General features: G+C 45.2%; 1 protein-coding gene across 3 annotated transcripts in view; it reads left to right on the top strand.

Moving 5' to 3' along the window:
* pcid2 (PCI domain containing 2) overlaps window positions 1-17,500 on the top strand; it is a 51,409-nt gene that overhangs the window by 979 nt on the left and 32,930 nt on the right. For 2 of the 3 annotated variants that reach the window (XM_060833311.1, XM_060833309.1), the window contains exons 2-4: window positions 13,616-13,743; window positions 14,561-14,662; window positions 16,499-16,588. In XM_060833311.1, coding sequence (XP_060689294.1) covers window positions 14,627-14,662; window positions 16,499-16,588 — 126 coding nt within the window. In that variant the 5' untranslated portion in view covers window positions 13,616-13,743; window positions 14,561-14,626. The remainder of the gene's footprint in view (window positions 1-13,615; window positions 13,744-14,560; window positions 14,663-16,498; window positions 16,589-17,500) is intronic. The other variant, XM_060833310.1, reaches the window with a different exon arrangement.

Genomic DNA, 17,500 nt, shown 5'->3' with positions numbered 1-17,500 from the left:
TTGTATGTACATGTCATTACAGGAGAGTCAGGGTCAGAGTGTGGGGCTGGAGGAGCCCAGCAGGTCAGGCAGCATCAGAGTGGCCTGGCATTAAAGGGGCCACTCACTGCAGGGGTGGGAATCAAAAACAAAATGCTGGAAGTCAGTCGTGATTTCAGCTGTTGTGAGAAACAAAGCTCACTCACTGCAATAATTACAGCCCGAGACAAGACCTGAATCCGCAGAGCTCTTTATTTCACACTTACAAGTGGGTGTGATGTCCACAAGGCAGGGACAAAACACACCGAATTCAACACATACTCGATATTTGTACAATTTGGTTACCACCTATTTTTCCTTATTTCATTGTTTTCCCCCTCCCTGTTTACATCCTCCACTTCCCTGAGACCCTCCTGCTTATCTCGTTTATTATGAAGGATTGAAGATGGGCGGAGAGAGAGAGAGAGCAGTAAATAGAGTACCCACCCCCCGAGGAATAATGTTGAAGCAGTAGGTGAGGAGGAAGGTTGGCGGTTGGGCGGTGGGCAGAGAGGCGTGCAGTATCAGGACAGACTGGGGCAATACGGATTATTTGCAAAGATATCGGGTTAGCTGTGTGCCAGTCTGATGTATTATACCCCCACGGGAGCGCAGTCTGACACATGGAAGAAGGATTAGTGCGGGTGGGTGCCCTCAAATTTATTAATGGGGTTCACGAACGTGATGGTGAACTCAGAGAAGACGCTGGTTAGACCTCAGCTAGAGACGCGGGTACAATTTTCCAGGAACGACATGAAGGCTGCAGAGAGAGTGCAGAATAAAGGTTCACAAATGTCAGTTTTTATACTGGACTATGCTGTAATTAATGGACTTGTAACCTGGGACATATCCTGTCAGGAATGCTGTCTGTCCTTTTCTCTTCTGCCTCGGCAGGGCACATTGGAGCTAGTACATACTTCTGCTACTGAGCGCTGGAGGGATTGAATGTTTGTGTATGTGGTGCCAATCAGTGGGTTGCTTTGTCCTGGGTGGTGTCAAGCTTCTTGAGTGTTGTTGGAGCTGCATCCATCCAGGCAAGTGGGGAGTATCCATCACACTCTTATGCCTTGTGGATCATGGATAGACTTTGTAGTGTCAGGTGAGTTACTTGCTGCAGTCTCCCTTATCTCTGACCTGCTCTTGTAGCCACTGTGTTCATGTGGTGAGTCCAGTTGAGTTTCTGATCAATGGTAACCCCAAGGATATTGACAGTGGGGAAATTCAGTGATGGTAATACTGTTGAATGTCAAGGGGCAGTGGTTCGGGTGTCTCTTATTGGTGATGATCATTGTCTGGCATTGTGTGGTGTGAATGTTGCTTGCCACTACTCGGCTCAAGCCTGGACATTGTCCAGATCTTGTTGCATTTGAGCTTCAGTATCTGAGAAGTTGCGAATGGTGCTGAACACTAATCATTGGCAAACATCCCCACTTCTGACCTTATGACAGAGGGAAGGTCATTGAGTAAGCAGCTGAAGATTGTTGGGCCTAGGACACGACACTGAGGGTCTCCTGCAGAGATGTCCTGGAACTGAGATGACTGACCCTCCTCAACCACAACCATCTTCCCTTGTGCCAAGTATGACTCTAACCAGTGGAGTGTTTACCCCCTCATATCCATTGATGCCAGTTTTGGCCAGTCTGTTTGATGTCAAACTCAGTCAAATGCTGCCTTGATGTCAAGAGCTGTCACTCTCACCTTCCCTCTGGAATTCAGCTCTTTTGTCAATGTTTGAGCCAAGGCTGTAATGAGATCAGGAGCTGAGTGACCCTGGTGGAACCCAATCTGGGCATCACTGAGCAGGTTATTGCTGAGAAGATGCTGCTTGATAGTACTGTTGATGACCCCTTCCATCACTTTACTGATGATGGAGAGTAGACTGACTGGGCAGTAATTGACCGTGTTGGATTTGTCCTGCATTTTTTGTACAGGATATACCTGGGCAATTTTCCACATTGTCGGGTAGACAGTGTTGTAACTGTACTGGAAGAGCTTGCCTAGGGGAGCAGCAGGTTCCGGAGCACACATCCTCAGTAGTGTTGCTGGAATGTTATCAGGGCCCATTACCTTTGCAGGATCCAGTGCCTCCAGCTGTTTCTTGATATCACGTGAAGTGAATCGAATCGGCTGGAGACTGGTATCTGTGATGCTGGGGACCACTGGAAGGTTGTTGCGAATGCATCAGCCTTATCTTTTGCCCTGATGTGCTAGGCTCCTCCATCATTGAGGATGTCTGGGGTATTTGTGGAGCCTCCTCCTCCAGTGAGTTGTTTAATTGTCCACCACCATTCACAACTGGATGTGGAAGGACTGCAGAGCTTAGATCTGATCCGATGCCCGTGGGATCACTGAGCTCTATCACTTGCTGTTTATGCCGTTTGGCACACAAATAGATGACCCTTTGCTTCTGTTTAAGCTCCACTGCCATGTACCTTACATTCTCCCTTCCAAAAGTAAATGCGAAGAGCTCATGGATTTTTTATGCACCGAAATTGCTTCAGCTGCTTTTGCCTGTCCCTCCCTTCCCAGCCGACTGACTGAACTTCATTTAAAGTGCCCCTGACCTAATTCTGATCTTGCATCGTTCTCTTTTTTTGGGGTAGCTCAGTGTTTAGCACTGCTGTCTCACAGCACCAGGGATCCGAGTTCGATTCCAGCCTCGGGTGACTGTGTGGAGTTTGCACATTCTCCCTCTGTCTGCGTGGGTTTCCTCCGGGTGCTTCAAATTCCTCCCACAGTCCAAAGATGTGCGGGTCAGGTGAATTGGCCAGGCTAAATTACCCTTAGTGTTTAGGGATATGTGTGTTAGGTGTATTAGTCAAGGGTGAGTGTGGAGTAATTGGGCAGGGGAATTAGTCTGGGCGGGTTACTCTTTGGAAGGTCGGTGTGGAATTGTTGGGCCAAAGAGCATGTTTCCACACTGTGGGGATTCTGTGTAGGAGTTCTATGATCTTTGTTATTTCCCCTCATGCCCTTTCTAAGCTCACCTTGTCTATGAGACCTAGCTCCTGTGCTCTCCACCTATTCGATTTCTGAAAAGACTGTTCACTCCACAACTCCCTCATCAGGTCCAAGGCCCCCACCAATCCACCCTCCCCTCCCAACATCTTCCCCTGCCACCGCAGAAATTGCAAACCCTGTGCCCACACCTCCATAAGACCATAAGACATAGGAGTGGAAGTAAGGCCATTCGGCCCATCGAGTCCACTCCGCCATTCAATCATGGCTGATGGTCATTTCAACTCCACTTACCCGCATTCTCCCCGTAGCCCTTAGATTCTTGATGTCTCGAGGAATTATCAATCTCTGCCTTGAAGACATTTAGCGTCCCGGCCTCCACTGCACTCCGTGGCAATGAATTCCACAGGCCCGCCACTCTCTGGCTGAAGAAATGTCTCCGCATTTCTGTTCTGAATTGATTCCCTCTAATACTAAGGCTGTGTCCATGGGTCCTAGTCTCCTCGCCTAACGGAAACAATTTCCTAGATTCCACCTCCCCCCTCACCTCCGTCCAGGGCCCAGAGGAGCCTTCCACATCCATTAAAGTTTTACCTGCACTTCCACACATGCCATTTACTGGATCCATTGCTCCCGATGCAGTCTCCTCTACACTGGGGACACAGGGCGCCTACTTGCACAGCGCTTCAGAGAAAATCTCCATGACGCCTGCAACAACCAACCCCACCACTCCGTGGTAAACACTTCACCTCACTCTCCCACTCTGCCAAGGACATTCAGGTCCTAGGCCTCCTCCATGGCCACTCCCTCACTTCCCGTCGCCTGGAGGAAGAACGCCTCATCTTCCACCTCGGGACCCTCCCAACGCCGTGGCATCAGCGTGGATTTCACCAGTTTCCTCATTTCCCCTTCCCCCACCTAATCCCAGTTAGAGTCATAGAGATGTGCAGCATGGAAACAGACCCTTCGGTCCAATTCATCCACACCGACCAGATATCCCAACCCAAGCTAGTTCCACCTGCCAGCGCCCGGCCCATGTCCCTCCAAACCCTTCCTATTCATATACCCATCCAAATGCATTTTAAATGTTGCAATTGTACCAGCCTCCACCACTTCCTCTGGCAGCTCATTCCATACACGTCCCACCCTTCATGAAAAAGCTGCCCCTTAGGTCTCTTTTATATCTTTCCCCTCTCACCCTAAACCTATGCCCTTTTCTTCTGGACTCCCCGACCCAAGGGAAAAGACTTTGTCTATTTATCCTATCCATGCCCCTCATAATTTTGTAAACCTCTATAAGGTCACCCCTCAGCCTCCAACGCTCCAGGGAAAACAGCCCCAGCCTATTCAGCCTCTCAGATCCTCCAACCCTGGCAACATCCTTGTAAATCTTTTCTGAACCCTTTCAAGTTTCACACCATCTTTCCGCTATAAAGGAGACCAGAATTGCATGCAGCTGCAAATGTGTTGCTGGTCAAAGCACAGCAGGCCAGGCAGCATCTCAGGAATAGAGAATTCGACGTTTCGAGCATAAGCCCTTCATCAGGAGGGCTTATGCTCGAAACGTCGAATTCTCTATTCCTGAGATGCTGCCTGGCCTGCTGTGCTTTGACCAGCAACACATTTGCAGCTGTGATCTCCAGCATCTGCAGACCTCATTTTTTACCCAGAATTGCATGCAATATTCCAACAATGGTCTAACCTGTACAGCCGCAACATGACCTCCCAACTCCTGTACTCAATACTCTGACCAATAAAGGAAAGCATACCAAACACCTTCTTCACTATCCTGTCTACCTGTGACTGCACTTTCATGGAGCTATGAACCTGCACTACAAGGTCTCTTTGTTCAGCGACACTCCCTTGAACCTTACCATTAAATGTATAAGTCCTGCTAAGATTTCCCAAAATGCAACACCTCGCATTTATCGGAATTAAACTCCATCTACCACTTCTCAGCCCATTGGCCCATCTGCTCCAGATCCTGTTGTAATCTGAGGTAACCCTCTTTGCTGTCCACTACACCTCCAATTTTGGTGTCATCTGCAAACTTACTAACTGTACCTCCTATGCTCGCATCCAAATCATTTATGTAAATGACAAAAAGCAGTGGACCCAGCACCAATCCTTGTGTCACTCCACTGGTCACAGGCCTCCAGTCTGAAAAACAACCCTCCACCACCACCCTCTGTCTTCTACCTTTGAGCCAGTTCTGTATCCAAATGGCTAGTTCTCCCGATATTCCATGAGATCTAACCTTGCTAATCAGTCTCCCATGGGGAACCTTGTCGAACACCTTACTGAAGTCCATATAGATCACATCTACTGCTCTGCCCTCATCAATCTTCTTTGTTACTTCTTCAAAAAACTCAATCAAGTTTGTGAGACATGATTTCCCACGCACAAAGCCATGTTGACTATCCCGAATCAGTCCTTGCCCTTCCAAATACATGGCTGAAAATGTGTTGCTGGAAAAGTGCAGCAGGTCAGGCAGCATCCAAGGAACAGGAGAATCGACATTTCGGGCATAAGCCCTTCTTCAAGATGGCTTATGCCCGAGAAGTCGATGCTGCCTGACCTGCTGCGCTTTTCCAGCAGAACATTTTCAGCTCTGATCACCAGCATCTGCAGTCCTCACTTTTTCCTTCCAAATACATGTACATCCTGTCCCTCAGGATTCCCTCCAACAACTTGCCCACCATGAGGTCAGGCTCACTGGTCTGTAGTTCCCTGGCTTGTCTTTACCGCCCTTCTTAAACAGTGGCACCACATTTGCCAACCTCCAGTCTTCCGGCACCTCACCTGTGACTATCGATGATACAAATATCTCAGCAAGAGGCCCAGCAATCACTTCTCTAGCTTCCCACAGAGTTCTCGGGTACACCTGACCGGGTCCTGGGGATTTATCTACTTTTAACCGTTTCAAGACATCCAGCACTTCCTCCTCTTGTCACCATCTATTTCCCTACAGTCTATATCTTCCATATCCTTTTCCACAGTAAATACTGATGCAAAATACTCATTTAGTATCTCCCCCATTTTCTGTGGCTCCACACAAAGGTCACCTTGCTGAACTTTGAGGGGCCCTATTCTCTCCCTAGTTACCCTTTTGTCCTTAATGTATTTGTAAAAACCCTTTGGCTTCTCCTTAATTCTATTTGCCGAACCTATCTCATGTCCCCGTTTTGCCCTCCTGATTTCCCTCTTAAGTATACTCTGACTTCCTTTATACTCTTCTAAGGATTCATTCGATCTATCCTGTCTATACCTGACATATGCTTCCTTCTTTTTCTTAACCAAACCCTCAATTTGTTTAGTCATCCAGCATTCCCTTTTCCTGCCAGCCTTCCCTTTCACCCTGACAGGATTATACTTTCTCCAGATTCTTGTTATCTCATTTCTGAAGGCTTCCCATTTTCCAGCCGTCCCTTTACCTGCGAACATCAGCCTCCAATCAGCTTTCGAACGTTCTTGCCTAATACCATCAAAATTGGCCTTTCTCCAGTTTAGAACTTCAACTTTTAGATCTGGTCTATCCTTTTCCATCATTATTTTAAAACCTTACAATTTGGCACCGCCCTCATGACCTGTCCTACCTGTCTATCTTCCTTCCCACCTATCTGCTCCACCCTCCTCTCCGACCCATCACCATTGCCCCCACCTCCATCTCGGCTCCCTCCAGCCCTACCCCCCCTCCCATTTATCCCACCACCCCCTCAGCTCACAGCGTCATTCCTGATGCAGGGCTTTTGCCCGAAATGTCGACCCTTTATTCCTCGGATGCTGCCTGACCTCCTGTGCTTTTCCAGCACCACGCTCTCGACTTTGATCTCCAGCAGCTGCAGTCCTCACTTCCGCCCAGCTCCTGTGCTGTCAACCCTACTCTCACTAATTCCCTTTCTCCCCATGTGTTAGCCAATGGAGTTATTAGTTCTTCCTCTCCAGATATTGTTTCTCTCTCTTTTAAATGTGTCAGCATCACTCTCCTCAAAATTACAATCCTTTACTTGATTATCCTTGGAAATTACCGTATCTCTTCCAATCTCCCTTTCCTCTCCAAAGCTCTTGAACATGTTGACTCCCAAATCTGTGCTTTGTGTCATCTTCTCTAGAGTGCATTGGCAAGTGTCTTGGGTCGTTTTGTTATGGTTAATCACCATTTTGTCAAGGGCAAATAGTGCTATCTCATAAAAGAATAAAAGAAGTAACTTGTTTGCTAATAATAATCGCTATCTTCATTGTGACTTGGACATGATGTTTGTTGTTTATGTTGGTTTATGTGGGTACTGGTTTCTTATGATTGTAAGGTGCTTCACTGAACTCTGGTTTATTGTTGGAATACCGTGGCAAAATAATTCTCAAAGAACAAAGAAAATTCCAGCACAGGAACAGGCCCTTCTGCCCTAAGCCTGCGCTAGTCTAGATTCTCTATCTAAACCTGTCGTCCATGTTCTAATGGTCTGTATCCCTTTGCTCCCTGCCCACTCATATATCTGTCTAGATGCATCTCAAATGATGCTATCATGCCCGCCTCTGCCACCTCCACTGGCAATGCTTTCCAGGCACCCACCACCCTCTGTGTAATGAACTTTCCGCATATATCTCCCTTAAACATTTCCCTTCTCACCTTGAACTTGTGATCCCTAGTAATTGAGCCCCCACTCTGGGGGGGGGGGGAAAGCTTCTTGCCATCTACGCTCAGTCAGGTCCCCCATCAACCTCCGTTTTTCTAATGAAAATAATCCTAATCTACTCAACCTCTCTTCATAACTAGCACCCTCCGTATCAGGCAACATCCTGGTGAACCTCCTCTGCACCCTCTCCAAAGCATCCACATCTTTTTGGTAATGTGGTGACCAAAATTGTACGCAGTATTCCAAATGTGGCCGAACCAAAGTCTTGTACAACTGTAACATGACCTGCCAACTCTTGTACTCAATACCTTGTCTGATGAAGGAAAGCATGCTGTATGCCTCCTTAACCACTTTAATGACCTGCGTTGCCAATTTCAGGCTACAATGGACCTGAACACCCAGATCTCTCTGCACATCAATTTTCCCCAGGGCTTTTCTACTTACTGTATAGTTTGCTCTTGAATTCAATCTTCCAAAGTGCATCATCTCACATTTGCTTGGATTGAACTCCATCTGCCATTTCTCCGCCCATCTCTGCAATCTGTCTATATTCTGCTGCATTCCCTGACAGTCCCCTTCACTGTCTGCTACTCCACCAATCTTAGTGTCATCTCAAACTTGCTAATCAGACCACCTATACCTTCCTCCAAATCATTTAAATATACCACAAACAACAAGGGTTCCTAGCACGTTTCCCTGTGGGACACCACTGGGCACAGGTCTCCATTCTGAGAAACTCCCTTCCACTATTCCTCTCTGTCTCCTGTTGCCCAGCCAGTTATCTACCCATCTAGCTCATCCACCCCGGACCCCATGTGACTTCACCTTCCCCATCAGCCTACCATGGGGAACCTTATCAAACACCTTACTGAAGTCCATGTATATGACATCTACAGCCATTCCTTCATCAATCAACTTTGTCACCTCCTCAAAGAATTCTATTAGGTTTGTAAGACATGACCTTCCCTGAACAAAACAATGTTGCCTATCACTGATCAGCCCATTTTCCTCCAAATGGGAATAGATCCTATCCCTCAGTATCTTCTCTACCACTGACGTCTGGCTCAGTGGTCTATAGTTACCTGGATTATCCCTTCTACCCTTCTTAAACAAGGGGACAACATTAGTCATTTTCCAGTCCTCCGGGACCTCACCTGTATTCAAGGATGCTGCAGAGATATCTGTTAAAGCCCCAGCTGTTTCCTCTCTCGCTTCCCTCGGTAATTTGTATTTAGAAACTTTTTCATACACTTTAACCACATTTGCATGCATTGAGATAAATTTTAATCCTGCTCTTGACTCTCACAACAGATTGCCAACTAAGTCAATAAGCTGAAAATAATATTGTCTAAGAGTAGGAAATCTATAGTCTTCCATTTTTCCGAAAGTACAATGTTGGTCAAATGGTTAATTGTTTATTATCTTAAATTGAATCGAAGGTATTTCGAAACAAACTGTAGGTTTTTAATCATAGCTGTTAAGCATCGATCCTTGATGCAGTAGCAGGCATGAAGCTCATGCTTATCTTTGTATTTTCACCGAGTTATTTGAAACAGTTTGATGAAAGAGCTATGCTTACAATGCAGGACAGCACTGGACTCAAAAAGGCTTATACACACATGAAATGTGATCAGATTGTGATTGAGAACTTTGATCATTTTCAAAGCAATGTTGAATAAAATCAAATTTTCAGTTTGCCCGGAGTAGTTCCATGTTATGTTTCTGACTATGTTTGATAGTGGATGGTGATGCAGCTAATCAGTGAGTAAAAAGTGAGGTCTGCAGATGCTGGAGATCTCTGGCCCAAAACGTCGAATTTCCTGTTCCTTGGATGCTGCCTGACCTGCTGTGCTTTAACCAGCAACACATTTTCAGCTCTGATCTCCAGCATCTGCAGACCTCACTTTTTACCAGCAACACATTTTCAGCTCATGCAGCTAATCAGTACAATTTGAAAAAAGAAAATCGAAATATGTCGAAGCAGTCATTTATTGAATCATCAAAATGTTAGAGAAGTAAAAGTCATACTTTTGTCGTAGAGTCAGAGAGTCCTACAGCATGGAGACAGGCCTTTTGCCCAGACTGGTCCATGCCAATCAAAATGTCCATCCATGTTAACCCCATTTCACTGCACTTGGTCCCATATCCTTCCCTATCCATATGTTTGTCCAAATGCCTTTTAAATGTTGTTAATGTACCCGCCTCAACCACTTCTGCTGGCAGCTCATTCCATATGCAGACCATCCTCAGGTTCCCTTTTATTTATTCCCCTCTAACTGATGCCGTCTAGCCCTCGAATCCCTAACCCTGGGGAAAAGACTGAGTGCATTCACCTTATCCATGCCTCTCATGATCTTATACACCTCTATACACCCCCCTCACACTTCTATGCTGTACAGGAAAAAAGGTCTAAGCTTGTCCAACCTGTCCTTGTAACTCAGACCACTGAGTTCTGGCAACATCCTTGTAAATGTCTTCTGCAATCTTTCCAGTTTAATAACATCCAAGGTGACCAAAACTGAGCACAATACTCAGCAAATGCAGCCTAACCAATATTCTGTATAACTGTAACATAACTTCCCAACTTCTATACTCAGTGCCCTGACTGATGAAGGCCAGTGTACCAAAAGCTGCCTTCACTGCCCTGTCTACCTGGTGATGCTATTTTCAGAGAGCATAGAGCATTAGTGCAGTATACACCCTTTGGCCCTCGATGGTTACACAGCTTGGCACAACAATCTGAAGCCCATCTAACTCACACTATTCCATTTTCATTCACATGTTTATCCAATGACCAGTTAAATACCCTTAAAGGTGGTGAGTCTACAACTGTTGCAGGTAGTGTGTTCCACACCCTAACTACTCTCTGAGTAAAGAAACTACCCTGGTACCTGTCCCTATATTTATCATCCCTCAGTTTAAAGCTATGTCCCCTCATGCTAGCCATCACAATTTGAGGAAAAAGGCTCTCACTGTCCACCCTATTTTATCCTCTGATTATCTTTCCATCTCAACTCACCGCTCAACCTTCTGTCTAATGAAAACGGCCTCAATTCCCTCCGCCTTTCCTCATATGACCTTCCCTCCCTGCCAGGCAACATCCTAGTAAATTGCCTCTGAGCTCTTTCCAAAGCTTCTACAGTCTTCTTATAATGCGGTGACCTGAACTATACTCGGTACTCCCAAGTGCGGCTGCACCAGAGTTTTGTACAGCTGCAACATGACCTCGTGGCTCTGAAACTCAATCCCTCTACCAATAAAAGCTAACACACCGCATTCCTTCTTAACAACCCTATCAACCTGGGTGGCAATTTTCAGGGATCTATGTACATGAACATTGAGATCTCTCTGCTCATCTACACTACCAAGCATCTTACCATTCATCCAGTGTTCTTTATTCCTGTTGCTCTTTCCAAAGTGAATCACCTCACACTTATCCACATTAAACTCCATTTGCCACCTCTCAATCCAGCTCTGCAGCTTATCTATGTCCCTCTGTAACCTGCAACATCCTTCAGTAATGTCCACAATGATACCGACCTTGGTGTCATCTGCAAATTTACTAATCCATTCTTTTACGTCCTCATCTAGGTCATTTATAAAAATAACAACCAGCAGTGGCCCCAGCATAGATCTTTGTAGTACCTCACTAGTAAATTAACTCCAGGATGAACATTTCCCATCAACCACCACCCTCTGTCTTCTTTCAGTGAGCCAATTTCTGATCCAAACCTCTAAACCACCCTCAATCTCATGCCTCTGTATTTTCTGCAATAGTCTACCGTGGGGAACCTTATCAAACACCTTACTGAAATCCATATACATCACATCAACTGTTTTATCCTCATCCACCTGTTTGGTCACCTTCTCAAAGAACTCAATAAGATTTGTGAGGCACAACCTACCCTTCACAAAACAGTGTTGACTATCCCTAATTAATGTATTCCTTTCTAAATGATTCTAAATCCAATCTCTTAAAACCTTTTCAAACGTTTACCCACAACCAAAGTAAGGCTCACTGGTCTGTAATTACCAGGGTCGTCTTTACTCTCCTTCTTGAACAGGGGGACAACACTTGGTATCCTCCAGTCTTCTTGTGACTTTCTGGTGGGCTACAACTTGGTGTTGTGTAATTTCTGACCTTAAAAAAAAGGACTGAGAGATGACCTTTTTCTCTCAGCATCGTTGCCTCAATTCTTTCTGATAATCTTCTGTCCAATTTTTGGACTTAGCAGCAGTACGCCCTTTCTGCTGCTAACCTTCCCTTTCATCGTGGGCTGGGAACCATAGTGTGGCTGACCAGAAAACACTCGCTCTTTTATCACCTGCCCATTGGTGTGTTGGAAGAATTTATAAGTGGATAATGAATCTGTTTGCTGATAATGTGAAAGCGCCTTCTTTGACTGTCAAATCCTAGAGTGGGGGCTTGAATCTGGAGCTCCTACCTCAGAGGCAGGGGCACTACAACACTGACCTCTTGCTGAGAGGAGACCTAATAGACCACTTCAAAGTTATGGAAGAATGTTGTGGTTCTGCTCGCCGAGCTGGAAGTTTTTGCTGCAAACGTTTCGTTCCCTGGCTAGGGAACATCATCAGTGCTGTTGGAGCCTCGTGTGAAGCGCTGCTTTGATGTTTCTTCCGGTATTTATATTGGTTTGTTCTTGCCGCTTCCGGGTGTCAGTTTCAGGATTGAAGATTTGTAGCTCGGGTATCCGTTGTTGTGGTTCTGCTCGCCGAGCTGGAAGTTTTTGCTGCAAACGTTTCGTTCCCTGGCTAGGGAACATCATCAGTGCTGTTGCAGTGTCATCTGAAACTGACACCCGGAAGCGGCAAGAACAAACCAAGATAAATACCGGAAGAAACATCAAAGCAGCGCTTCACACGAGGCTCCAACAGCACTGATGATGTTCCCTAGCCAGGGAACGAAACGTTTGCAGCAAAAACTTCCAGCTCGGCGAGCAGAACCACAACAACGGATACCCGAGCTACAAATCTTCAATCAGATTATGGAAGAATGGATACAGAGAGAATGTTTCCTCTTGTGGAAAACTAGAGGCCATCAAATAAAACGAAGTCCAGGAAGTCAAACTGGGAATTCGGGAGAAATTTCTTTACAAAAAGAATGGTAAGGACTTAGAAGTCGTTCCCATAAAGAATGGGTAAAGAGATTGGTATAGGTACATTTAAGAGGCAAATGAGGGAGAAAGGAATAGAGGATTATGACGGTAGATTTAGGTGCGAGAAGATGGCGGGAGGTCCAACTGAAGTGTAATTGGTTGGGCTGAATGGCCTGTTTCTGTGCTGTATGTCTCGACTTATTCAATATACAAAGTGAATTAAACCATGATATAGTTGAAGGCAGAACAGAGTGGTAACTGTTGGTAGGATTGAAAGAAACTAAAGAATCAAAAGTGAAAAGAGTTCTGTTTCCTGGATGTGGGATGTGGTGGTCATTCAAGGTCTGTAGCCCTGCAATTGGATTGAAAAGGAATTAGTGCATTCATGTTTGCCAAGGTAGAAATCGTGGAGCGAATGGACTTAATAATTCTATATGATGATTTATGAATATTCTGTATGAATACGATTATAATGGTACAGGCATAATGGAATTGTTGACTGTATGCACTTTCAGACTTGGCTCCGTGCATGTGCTGACCTTAGATGAAGCAGATTCTAGGCTGTTTTGTAGGGTTACAATTAGTACAATGATACACATCCCAATCATTCATTATATTGCCCCTTGGCTTGATAATTGCATCTGATCTACGCTAGGCCAACCGAGTAGATTGAAAGTGGAGTGTGTCCTCATCTCTGATGCCCTGAATCTGACCTTCTGTTTGAATTTCTGAAACCATCAGATATTACTGCTGCAAAGCCCACAATATTATCTCTGTTCTTCAGCCCTCTGCAAAATCAAGACTGGATCAGTGATGGAATGTGCTCAATCAGTGGGAAAACTTGCTGCATTCCCAATTGTCCTGTGTTTTTTTGTTTATTTTTGATAGGAAATGAACACTTGAGAGGTACACATTTTGGCATTCGCAGTGTAATTGAAAACCCACCCAGTGAAGTACTGCAACAGGAAAAAGACATCAAACTTATAGCAGCATAATACATGAAGTGAGGAGGAATGGTAGGAGGACAGAATATAATATTAATGCATTTTTTCTACCACACTAATGCTACTCTGCTTATCCACATCTTTCCATCAGTGAGAGATGATGGGAATGCAGCCTCAGAGCTTTGAAGGCTGATGTGATCATAGACTGATGGATGAACAAAGCATTGCTGGAAAGTCAAGATCTGAAAAGTGTCCCACTTGAGTTACCCCTTGTCGGTTGTGCAGGGTGATCTCCTTTGATGACTTGTCTGCTGGGCTGATGTCTGTGTCGGAGTTTCTGAAACCATTTGTTGTCATGGTGCCCATTTCCTGCCCTCAGCTGATATCACCATTCACATCGATCATTAGCTCAAGTTTCCTCCTTTTGATTGATTGACTGAAGGATTTCATGTCTCTTTTGACAGCATCCATAAACTTAGAGTGCCTTGCTGGTCTATTGGATAAGTTACTTCCCCATATAAGTGTACGCCAGAACCTCTCTTGTCAGTGTCCTGATTAATGTTACTCTGAATAAGACAGAGTAAGATATATGCACATTTGTATAAGATAAGCATATACAAATGTGCTCAATGCTTTCATCCGTGATATCAGTGGTCTTCCCATGGTTGCACTGAGATTCAAACCACCACACTCATAATAACATCAGTGGCTTTGAAGTGCTCTCTATATGATAAATGGTACAAATATTTTCCATGTGTTTATAAAAATATGAAGCATTCCTTAATTCTATTAATTTAACAAATGCTGTATCAGTGAAAGAAATGCAACACTCCCAGAATTGTAACTGCAGTCTGTTTTCATTATGTTCTTGTTCCCTACACCTCCTCAGATAACCTCAGGCTACTTTCCCTTGGAGCTGTCTGAACATTAACCATCGCACCCAGCACTACCAGATATGGCACACATCACGCTGAATCAGTATTTACAGCAGGTAATTCTACCATGGCAAAGAGAGATGCCACTAAATATCAAGATTTGAAGTTTGCCGTCACTGAGCAATACAGGCTCTTGATATTTTGGAAAATTACGAGTTTATACAAGTACTGTTAGCTAGCATTTGAACTAGTTACATTAATAGTTTATGCTCCGAAAGACCATAAGATGTAGGATCCGAATTAGACTATTCAGCCCATCTAGCCTGCTCCACATTTAATCATAACTGGGGTGTTTCTCAAACCCATTCTCCTGCTTTTTCCCTGTATCTTTGATCCCCTTACTAATCAAGGGCCTATCCATCTCTTTTAAAAAAAAAAATGCAGTGCTTTGGCCTCCACAGCCCTTTACAACCATGAGTTCCACAGATTCATCACTCTGCAGCTGAAGTGATTTCCCCTCATCTTAGTTCTAAAGTGTCATCCCTTCACTCTGAGGATGTGCCCTCATATCCTATTTTGTTCTGCTAGAACTCCTCTCTACCTACCTCGACACTGTCCTATCCCCCCAGTCCAGGAACTCCACACATATGTTCGAGACATTACCCATGCCCTCCACCTCCTCCAAGACTTCCATTTCCCTGGCCCCCAACACCTCATCTTCACCATGGATATCCAATCCCTCTACACCTCCATCTGCCATGACAAGGGCTTCCAAGCCCTCCGTTTTTTCCTCTCTAGACATCCCCAACAATACCCTTCCACCGACACTCTCATTCGTCTGGCCGAACTGGTCCTCACCCTTAACAATTTCTCCTTTGAATCCTCCCACTTCCTCCAGACCAAAGGGGTAGCCATGGGCACATGTATGGGCCCCAGCTATGCCTGTCTCTTTGTTGGCTACGTAGAACAGTTGATCTTCCATAATTACACCAGCACCACTCCCCACCTCTTCCTCCGCTACGCTGATGACTGCATTGACGCCACCTCGTGCTCCCGCGAGGAGGTTGAGCAATTCATCAACTTCACCAACACATTCCACCCTGACCTTAAATTTACCTGGACCATCTCTGACACCTCCCTCCCCTTCCTGGACCTTTCCATCTCCATTAATGACGACCGACTTGACACTGACATTTTTTACAAACCCACCGACTCCCACAGCTACCTGGATTACACCTCTTCCCACCCTACCTCTTGCAAAAATGCCATCCCGTATTCCCAATTCCTCCGCCTCCGCCGTATCTGCTCCCAGGAGGACCAGTTCCACCATAGAACACACCAGATGGCCTCCTTCTTTAGAGACCGCAATTTCCCTTCCCATGTGGTTAAAGATGCCCTCCAACACATCTCGTCCACATCTCGCACCTCCTCCCTCAGACCCCACCCCTCCAACCGTAACAAGGACAGAACGCCCCTGGTGCTCACCTTCCACACTACCAACCTTCACATAAACCAAATCATCCGCCGACATTTCCGCCACCTCAAAAAAGACCCCACCACCAGGGATACATTTCCCTCCCCACCCCTTTCCGCCTTCCGCAAAGATTGTTCCCTCCATGACTACCTGGTCAGGTCGAGGAAAAAGGCCTGACCACTAAGTGTATAAGTCCTGCCTGATTTGTTTTTCCAAAATGAAAAGTATCTCACATTTATCTAAATGAAGTCCATCTGCCACTTCTCAGCACATTGGTCCATCTGATCAAGATTCCGTTGTACTCTGAGGTAAACCCTCCTTGTTCACTACACCTCCAATTTTGGTGTCACCTGCAAACTAACTTACTGTACTTCCTACGTTCACATCCAAATCTATTTAAATGTTGAATGAGTTGTGGACAGTTCCTGTACTTAGGCGCCTGTGCTAATCTGTTAATACTTGCTTGTTGGTTTGTCAGGTCCTCGAGTTCATCGACAGTAGGGATGGTGATTCCTGTGCTGAGTTTTTGTCATTTAAACATCCTCATGTTGCAAACCGTAGATTACAGGTAAGATATTTACTTCCTCTGTGAACACAGTTGTAGTGGAGCCAAGCTATTTGAGACAATTGTTGCAGCATATTACACATACTAAGCAGTCTGTAATAACATAATTAGTACTTGTGGATGCAATTGCTCACGAATGACATGGAAACCCTCAATCACACCTTTGTTAATTTGAGACTAAACTATAGCAACACTTTTCCAATTAGACTCACATCACCCACCTTTAAATAATAATGTTTCAGAGACAGTGTTTTAGATCAGTGACTACTTGTGATTCCAACTACACAGCAATGTGGTTGACTCCTAATTACTTGCATGGGAGCAACTTGGGATTGCGAACAAATTCTGACCTTGCATCAATGCTCACAGCCTGTTGCCATATTCAACCAATCGGTGCTGCCTCTCTGCAAAGAACTACTCACACACTACGTTTTCCCTGTATCCATCTAAAATTTTCTTTTTAAAATATGTACTTTTTTTTCCTGTCTTCAAAGCAATCTTGCTCCCCCTTGTGTTTCTATGGAATACTTGATGGTGTACAGTCTGGCACCAGTTGTGGAGAGTGTAACAGAGTGTACACTTCACCAACTGAAACATCACCTCCATTATCCAGAAATGCTGCCAGACCTACTGAGCCAGTCTGACACTTACTAGTTTTAGTTTACATGCTGACATCCAGAGTTCTTTGCTCCACAGGTAAACCTTTGTACTAATCTTCTATTTTCATTCTTCTTTTTGGGTAACGCCATTACTGTCAGGGTACAGTACAGAAATAGGTTTTCTAATTCACCTCTTCAAAGCTCCTCAGTTTCAGATAGTCCCAGTGAATGACTGAACTTCCTCTGTTCTGCTGCACAGAGCCCCGGTTTCCCTGAACTCACTGCCTTCAGTAAAACATTCAATTTATCCTGTGGC

Source organism: Hemiscyllium ocellatum, chromosome 12 (assembly GCF_020745735.1).
Source record: "Hemiscyllium ocellatum isolate sHemOce1 chromosome 12, sHemOce1.pat.X.cur, whole genome shotgun sequence".
NCBI lineage: Eukaryota > Metazoa > Chordata > Chondrichthyes > Orectolobiformes > Hemiscylliidae > Hemiscyllium > Hemiscyllium ocellatum.
This window is presented reverse-complemented; position numbering and strand designations above follow the sequence as displayed.